Raw genomic sequence first — 8,039 nt, 5'->3', positions numbered from 1 at the left:
CACTCCGTGAAAGATGTAAAGGCAGTTTGGTCCCAGCTCAGTGCCCCGCAGGGCCTGTGCAGAGGGGCACCTAGTGGGTGGGTGTGGTGGGCAGTGGGATGGGCTTTGTCCTCAAGGCCGATGGCAACCAGAGCGGCTCACTTTTATCCTGCTCTCAGCTGTACCTGGCCTGTCCTAGGAGTTTTAGACAAATGTGATCTGGTAGGAGGTCACGCGGTAAAGCAAGCTGCTCGAGAGTCAGATGGCTGGTTTAAATTCTGGCTCTGCATCCTGCTGGCCAGCCTGAAGTGGGCTGCTTCCCACTCTGAGCCTCAGGCCTTCACCCACCTCCTGGTGGTGTTGGGGGCTGGGAGAGACTCATGCTTGGAAATCACAGAGAAGAAGATGAAGGCAGGCCTTATGCAGGAAGACATGACAATGAGAGTTATTATAACTGGCATTTATTGAGCACTTACCATGTATCAGGCCTATGCTAAGAACCTTATGTCCATTGTATTACATAATTCTGACCATAACCCAGTATGAGACAGAGAGGGTATGGGATTGCCCAGGGTCACACAGCAAGCAGGGAGCAGAGCCAAGACTGCTCCCAGTTATGTCTGGCTCCAGAGCCCTGGACCTGGACCTGAGGGCAGTCACACCAGAGAGTTTGTTCAATTCACCAGTACTTAGAGCTCGACTCTCTTGTCCCTAAGCATTGCATCTGGAGTTTGCTTGAACACCTCCTTCAGCAGAGCGCTCGCTGCCCTTTACAAGGCACCCTGTTCTTGCTCAAACTTGATGGCTGGACTCCTGTACCACTTGGCCTCAGCACTCATGGGGTGATCGGTTTCATTCACACAGTGGAATTATAAATCTTAAAAAGCAAGACATGTGAAGCCAGAGAGAAGAGGCAAATTTGAGGGGCACCAGAGACAGAAACACAGTTGGCCTGCGGGCCAGGCCGTGGAGCTGCCTGCAAGACCGAGTAGGATGGGAGAAATGGTTTCCGGGGCAGCAGGAGGCGATTCACACCCGCCCCCGAGGGTTCCGAGGCCCCAGTCATGGACCTGTGTTCTCTTGGCTCTCACAGCTTGTCCTCACATCCACCTTCAGGAGCCCTGGGACAGAGGGCTGGTGTGAGCACCAGGGCCACCCCCGGGCTGGGGTGCTGGACCCCAACGGTCCAGCACTCCCCTCCACCTGCCCTCCATGGGGACTTTGCCCACCACTTCCCTCTGTCTGACTTCTCTCATCCTTCCCTCTTGCAAGAACCCACTGGGATGAGTCCAGAGGCTGAGGGGAGTGTGCGGTACATTTTCAGGTAATCACGGAAATGGCTGTTATCTCTTGGGAGAAAAAAATAGAGTAGTTGTTAGGGTGGTAGGACCCTGGTGGATTTTTTCCCCCCTATTTCTAAAATCCGTTGTTATTTTATTGTTCAGTTGATGTTAAAGCCACACACAGCGAACGCAGCGGCCCTTCCCCGGTAGCCGCCTTGTGTGCCTCTCATGCCATCATCTCTGCTCCCTTTCAGTTCTTCGCACACTTGTGGGACACAAAGCCAACATCTGCAGCCTGGATTTCCACCCGTATGGCGAGTTCGTAGCCTCAGGGTCTCAGGACACGAACATCAAGGTGAGACCCCGCGCCGAGCGCCGCGTCTCCCGCTGGACTGGCAGTGGGACCGGGCCGTGTGTCTGGCCTGAGAGGGTGGGCTTTCGGCTCTGTGTGGGGGCGTCTTCCCTTTCTGCAGCAGCAGCATTTCTGCTTAGAATTCCCAGCTTTAGTGGGCAGTTTCTGGACCCCTGTCATTTGGGGTGTAATGACCTGGAGGTGCCCAGAGCCCTTCTCTGCTCACAGCTACACACTGCCCTCCAACCTGGGCCCCAGGATGGCCCAGGCTCTAGGCCTCCCCAGCCCAAGCCCACCCTTGGTGGTGACCTGTTCTGACTCTGCCTCTCTGCTCCTCTCCCCACAGCTCTGGGACATCAGGAGGAAAGGCTGTGTCTTCCGATACAGGGTAAGGAAGACACTCTCTGTTGGTCACCACACAGGCATGGAGCATGGGTGGGTCCCAGGCTGGCAGGGGCAGGAGGGGACTGCTGTCTAGCATGGGTGAGAACATTAGAAATGAAAGTCCCAGCAAGAAACATGAGTCCGGAGCAGAGCAGGGGTGCCTTGGGTGGTCCACCTGGACCCCTGCTGTCCGTAAGTCCTGTCGGGGCCGCGTTTACCATGCTCCTCCATACTTTGGTTTTATAGACAGCCAACAAGTGTCACTAGGCGAAGAGGCTCCCGTTTATATGAGTTTGAAGCCCTGAGTTTAACAAAGAATTATTTTTAGAGATTTTTAGACCTGTTGACATTAAGAGAGGACATTTAACTCCAAAAAGAGGCCACATGTATGTTGCTTCCCAAACCGTATGACCATGCAGTCCTGTTTTCCTGAGGACCTGGGAGCCCATGGCCCATATGGAGAAGTGTTCCCCTGCAGCATCTCCAGCACATCTGTCCCCTCATCGCTCCCCAGGAAGCACTGCTTGTCGCAGGCAGAGATGGGGTGGGGTAGAGGGGAGGGAAGCCCCCTGGGCCCAGGCCCCTCGGGTGAGCCCGGTGCTCTGTCCGCTCCTCAGGGGCACAGCCAGGCCGTGCGGTGTCTCCGGTTCAGCCCCGACGGGAAGTGGTTGGCATCAGCTGCAGATGACCACACGGTGAAGGTAGCTCCCGGCCTGACCTGGGCCCAGGACTGAGGACTGGCGTCTGCCGATCACACTCGGGCTGGGTCCTCATCTCCCTCCTGATTGGGGTTGCATGTCCCAAGCCTGTCCAGAATGGAAGGTGGTGGGCGTGTGGATGAAGAGCTCAGGCCGGAGTAGGGGGAGAATGGGCAGCCGCAGTGCTCGGCCTAGTCCTGACCTCCCCCTCACCCCACCCAGCTCTGGGATCTGACTGCTGGCAAGATGATGTCCGAGTTCCCTGGCCACACGGGGCCTGTCAACGTGGTGGAGTTTCACCCCAACGAGTACCTACTGGCTTCTGGCAGCTCCGATAGGTGAGAAGGAGAAGCAGGGCCTGACGCCCGTGACTGCCATCCCTCACGTCTCTTTTCTCTGAGCGTGTGTATATCTGCCCCCAATCTCTCTGTCTGTTCCGGGGTATCATGCCTGATGAGCCTATGTAGACTGAATTAACTGCCAGCCAGGCTAAGATGGCACCCCGGTCCCATCTCTCCCCTGACTCTGGTTCCTGGTCCCAGTGTCTGGGCCTTCTAGGGCATGTCCAGTCCCAAGGCCCATGTTCATTTCCCACCCGCTGAGTCCCCTCCCTCTGTCTGCCCAGGGCCAGCCCTTGGCCCCAGGCATTGTCTTAGTGGCCCTGAGGGGTAAGGGGAGGTGGAGAGGTGTCTGGAGAGACACGGGTGGGCTGCCCAGCCACAGGCCTGTGTGGAGGCCAGGTGGGGGCCCTGGCCTCCCAGCACAGCCTGGCTGCCTTTGCAGGACCATCCGTTTCTGGGATCTGGAGAAATTCCAGGTGGTGAGCTGCATCGAAGGGGAGCCGGGGCCTGTCAGGTATGCAGGCAGCTGGGCAGTGGGCTGGGCCCTCCTCCCGGGCAGTGGGATGTGGACATGGGTGGGCCTTTCCTGTCTCTACGTCCCCTCCCTCCTGTCCTGGGCTCCCCACAGCCTCCCTGGGTTTCTTGGGACCCACGACCCACTCTCGCCTGGCCCAGGAGCGTCCTCTTCAACCCCGATGGCTGCTGCCTGTACAGCGGCTGCCAGGACTCGCTGCGTGTCTACGGCTGGGAGCCCGAGCGCTGCTTTGACGTGGTTCTTGTCAACTGGGGCAAGGTGGCTGACCTGGCCATCTGCAACGACCAGCTGGTGAGAGAGCCACCACCCACCCTCCCACCGGGCTGTCCGCCCCCCTCCATCCCAGGCCCTAATCCTACCGGCTCTGCGGGATCCTGCCCACTGCTACCCCAGCCGCTGCTGCGAAGGGTCCGGCCCCAGCTCTGCCACTTCCTGCAGATAGGTGTGGCCTTCTCCCAGAGCAACGTCTCCTCTTATGTGGTGGACCTGACTCGGGTCACCAGGACAGGCACGGTGGCCCAGGACCCCGTGCAGGACAGCCGGCCCCTGGCGCAGCAGCCGCCCCTCCCCAATGCCCCCCTTCGACGCATCTACGAGCGGCCCAGCACAGCCTGCAGCAAGCCTCAGAGGTGGGCTGGGGCCTCAGAGGGTGCTGGGGGGCACAGGAGGGGGACCTATCCCCCCAGGGAGGCGTTGGGGGCCCAGCCCGGCCTCACTGGGCCCCGGCCTCCTTTCGGCTGCCCCCAGGGTGAAGCAGAACTCGGAAAGCGAGCGTCGCAGCCCCAGCAGCGAGGACGACCGGGACGAGCGGGAGTCGCGGGCCGAGATCCAGAACGCCGAGGACTACAACGAGATCTTCCAGCCCAAGAACAGCATCAGTGAGCCCTGGCTCCTGCCCCTGCGAGCCCCAGCGTGCCCATCTGTGAAACGGAGGCAGACAGCCCTCGCTGGGGGCAGGGTCCATGTCACTCTCTTAGCTCAGTCCCTAACCTGCACCGAGCCAGGCTCTGTTCCCAGGTCCTCTAGGCCCCAGCAGGGAGCCCAGCAGCTGGCCACTCGGCGCCCTGCCAGCCCTAAGGAAAGGAAGGACCACAGGGGCGAGTGGGCGGGAAGGGGCAGGCCCGGGGGTTCATGGGGCTGGGACAGGGTCACAGGTCTGCAACTGCGTGCCTGGGAACGACCTTCCATCCCCCCACATCCTGACAGGGCCCTGGGTCCCAGGTCACCCCAGCCCTGGGGGCTCAGAGAGGAGCCCTGGGCTAGCCGACATGAGTCCCCAAACCCCTTCACCTCTACAGGTCGGACACCACCCCGAAGAAGTGAGCCCTTCCCAGCACCCCCAGAGGACGGTGAGTCAGGAGGCAGAGCCTAGCCCCCCCAGGGTCCCAAGCTCTCTAGTTCTCTCCCTCTCCGAGACACTGGCCTTAGCCTCTCTCCCACTGGGTCTTTTACCTCCATATGCCCCAGAGCACCCACGACGTGCCGGGCCCAGGCTAGGCCTGGTGATTGAGTGCAAACAAGGCGGGCAGATGCTCCCGCTCAGGAGCCTACACCCTAGTGAGGAGGACAGAAGGTAGACAGACAACCACACAGGTGGGTCTAGAAATGGGACACATGCTGGGCAGGAACGAACCAGTCAGTGAGAGAAGTTGCCTGGGCCTCCTGTAGATAGAACCTCGTGACTCTTCACCATTCACTCACCACCAGGACCCCCAACACACACACATTCCTAGTGCGGTGGCAGGTTGCCACTCCCTGGAGCTTCCTGGGTCCCATCCACACACGGAGCTAGATGCCTGCTTTCTGCCAGACCTGGGTTCAGTGGGTGGAAAGTAGGGGACAGGCCCAGCCCCGCCTCAGGCCTCCCTAGGACCGATGCTGCTGATGCCTCCTTCCCTGGCTGCCTGCTGGCTCCTGCTCCATCACCCTCAATTACAGATGCTGCCCAGAGTCCCACCCGAGCCCTGCCCTCTTCCTGACCCAGAGATCTTTTCCTTTTGCCTCCAGACATGGCCACAGCCAAGGAGGCAGCAAAGCCCAGCCCTGCCATAGACACACAGTTGCCGGTGCCAAACGTACGTCCAGGTGGAGGGGGCATGGTGTGGGGCTCGGGGCGGGGGGGGGCTGGAGTCCTAAACCAAGGTTAGGGGACGCCCATGCTGGGGGCAAAGAGGGAGGCCTCAGGCTGGCCACCCACTGAGCTCTGAACCCCTCCAGCTCGAGGTCCTGCCCTGGCCCCAGGTCGTCACTTCCACCCCTGCACCCAAGGCCGAGCCTGCCATCATCCCTGCCACCCGGAACGAGCCCATCGGGCTGAAGGCCTCCGACTTCCTGCCTGTGAGTAGGGACCCAGCCCAAGGATGGGGCGGAGGTCTGTGAGGCAAGGGCAGAGCTTTGCTGCCAGCATCTGGGCCCCTGTCCCACCAGGCCGTGAAGATCCCTCAGCAGACGGAGCTGGTTGACGAGGATGCCATGTCGCAGATCCGAAAAGGCCATGACACCATGTGCGTGGTGCTCACCAGCCGCCACAAGAACCTGGACTCTGTGCGGGCCGTGTGGACCACGGGCGACATCAAGGCAAGCACCTGCTCCTGCCATGGGCTTAGGGCTGAACCGAGAGAGGGCCACACAAGGGGTTAGGCAGTTCCTGTCTACAGCATGGCAACTTCGCTTTGATGTCTTCATCCTCACCATCACAAGCCACTGTGTACTGAGCCCTTCTTTACTGGCCTAGCCTTGCACTCGTCATTTTAGGGGCAGTCTTATTAACACCCCACAGCAACCCCGTCATCATACCACACTCAGTCAGGGGCCACTCTGTCCCCAGTCCTCTCTGACAGGTGCTCTGTTTGCACAGACGTCAGTGGACTCAGCAGTGGCCATCAATGACCTGTCAGTGGTGGTGGATCTCCTTAACATCGTCAACCAGAAAGCGTAAGTGGCCACGGTGGGTGGAGTGGGCAGAGCGTGTAGGGCCGGGCACTGAGGGCACTCGTTCCTGGCCCCCTCCTTAGCTCCTTGTGGAAGCTGGACCTGTGCACGACAGTCCTGCCGCAGATCGAGAAGCTTCTGCAGAGCAAGTATGAGAGGTGCGTGTGGGGAAGCCCTGCCTGCCTCGTAGCAGGGAGAGGAGGTGACAGGGGGCTCCTGCAGGGACCATGGGAAAGACCCCCCAGGGCTGGTGCCCCGTGCGAGGTGGCTGTGCAGCATCGCTGTCCCCTCCAAGTTCCAGAGAAGCCAGAGCGAGAACGAGCCGTGCTGCCTCCACTCCTCTGTCTGTCTCTGCTCCTCTGTGTGCACCTTGCTGTTTGTCTTTCTGTCTGTGGCTTCATTTGTCCGTCTGCCTCTGCAGTTATGTCCAGACAGGCTGCACCTCCCTGAAGCTGATCCTACAGCGGTTTCTGCCCCTGATCACTGACATCCTGGCAGCCCCGCCCTCCGTGGGTGTAGACATCAGCCGGGAGGAGAGGTGAGGGGCCAGGCGGCGTGCATGTGTTGGGGGCAGGGGTGCCACGCCAGGTGAGGGCACACGGGCCTGGGCGCCAGCCCACTTGTTGATGGCCCTACTGAAACAGCTTATGTAGGAGGCCACTGTGCCTGGGACAGAGTCCGTGGTTCAGGGTATGGGGTTGGGGTGGCCAGGGCCTGGGTTTCTCTGTGGCCTGGCTCTGCGCTGAGCCCCGGTGTGGCCTGGCATGGCTTGGGGGAGGGGCGGGAGTGGATAGGACACGGAAGGCCCCCAGAGTCGGGTGGTGGTCATGGCGTCCATGCGGCAGGCCACCTCAAGCGCAGCCCTTCTGCCCTCAGGCTACACAAGTGCCGGCTCTGCTACAAGCAGCTCAAGAGCATCAGTGGCCTCGTCAGGAGCAAGTCGGGCTTGAGCGGCCGCCATGGCAGTGCCTTCCGGGAGCTACACCTGCTGATGGCCAGTCTGGACTGAGGAATCCAGTGGGTGGGGACACCTGGCAGCCCTTGGGGCCTGGCTTCAGCCCCTACACCTGTTCCCTGTGTACCCACCAGCCCACAAGCCTCTGCCCTCCCCCCACTGCTGCCCTGTGGCCATCCTGGAGGCGGCGGCGCTGGCCCACTGGCCACCTCCACAGCCTCGAACTCTCAGACAACTTCTCTCCAGCAACGGCCGCCCAGCTTTGCCCAACTCTTGCTTCTTGGGGCAGCGAACCAAGCCCTGGGGCTGCTGCTGTAATTTATAAGGCAAATTTTATTAAATTTGTAACTATTTCTTGGTTTTCTTGCCGGGAGGGGCATCCTCTGGGGGCATGGCTCGCCCAGGCACAGGATTGCCTGCCTGGCCTCTTCAGAGATGAGACCACCCTCTCCATCCCCAGAGGTGGTGAACCAGCCTGTGTGGCCAGCGGGGGGCAGCAGAGTGCTGGGCCGGCAGGAAAGGGCCAGTTCAGACACCCTGGGGGAGGAGAGGGGAGGCAGTAACTAACTCCTCCCTGGCTG

General features: G+C 60.6%; 1 protein-coding gene across 4 annotated transcripts in view; it reads left to right on the top strand.

Moving 5' to 3' along the window:
- The window catches only part of KATNB1 (katanin regulatory subunit B1), a 22,114-nt gene extending 14,303 nt beyond the window's left edge, over nucleotides 1-7,811 (top strand). For 3 of the 4 annotated variants that reach the window (XM_011360089.2, XM_011360090.2, XM_011360091.2), the window contains exons 5-20: nucleotides 1,517-1,617; nucleotides 1,961-2,002; nucleotides 2,616-2,699; nucleotides 2,919-3,034; nucleotides 3,480-3,551; nucleotides 3,713-3,863; nucleotides 4,011-4,201; nucleotides 4,320-4,450; nucleotides 4,871-4,921; nucleotides 5,580-5,647; nucleotides 5,790-5,909; nucleotides 6,000-6,149; nucleotides 6,400-6,506; nucleotides 6,587-6,661; nucleotides 6,925-7,041; nucleotides 7,380-7,811. In XM_011360089.2, the coding sequence (XP_011358391.1) occupies nucleotides 1,517-1,617; nucleotides 1,961-2,002; nucleotides 2,616-2,699; nucleotides 2,919-3,034; nucleotides 3,480-3,551; nucleotides 3,713-3,863; nucleotides 4,011-4,201; nucleotides 4,320-4,450; nucleotides 4,871-4,921; nucleotides 5,580-5,647; nucleotides 5,790-5,909; nucleotides 6,000-6,149; nucleotides 6,400-6,506; nucleotides 6,587-6,661; nucleotides 6,925-7,041; nucleotides 7,380-7,512 (1,709 nt within the window). In that variant the 3' untranslated portion in view covers nucleotides 7,513-7,811. The remainder of the gene's footprint in view (nucleotides 1-1,516; nucleotides 1,618-1,960; nucleotides 2,003-2,615; nucleotides 2,700-2,918; nucleotides 3,035-3,479; nucleotides 3,552-3,712; nucleotides 3,864-4,010; nucleotides 4,202-4,319; nucleotides 4,451-4,870; nucleotides 4,922-5,579; nucleotides 5,648-5,789; nucleotides 5,910-5,999; nucleotides 6,150-6,399; nucleotides 6,507-6,586; nucleotides 6,662-6,924; nucleotides 7,042-7,379) is intronic. The other variant, XM_011360092.2, reaches the window with a different exon arrangement.
- Nucleotides 7,812-8,039: the final 228 nt, after the last annotated feature.

The sequence above is a fragment of the Pteropus vampyrus genome, unplaced genomic scaffold, assembly GCF_000151845.1.
Source record: "Pteropus vampyrus isolate Shadow unplaced genomic scaffold, Pvam_2.0 Scaffold51, whole genome shotgun sequence".
Lineage (NCBI taxonomy): Eukaryota > Metazoa > Chordata > Mammalia > Chiroptera > Pteropodidae > Pteropus > Pteropus vampyrus.
Note: the sequence above shows the minus strand (reverse complement) of the source record. Positions and strands in the feature narration are given on the sequence as shown.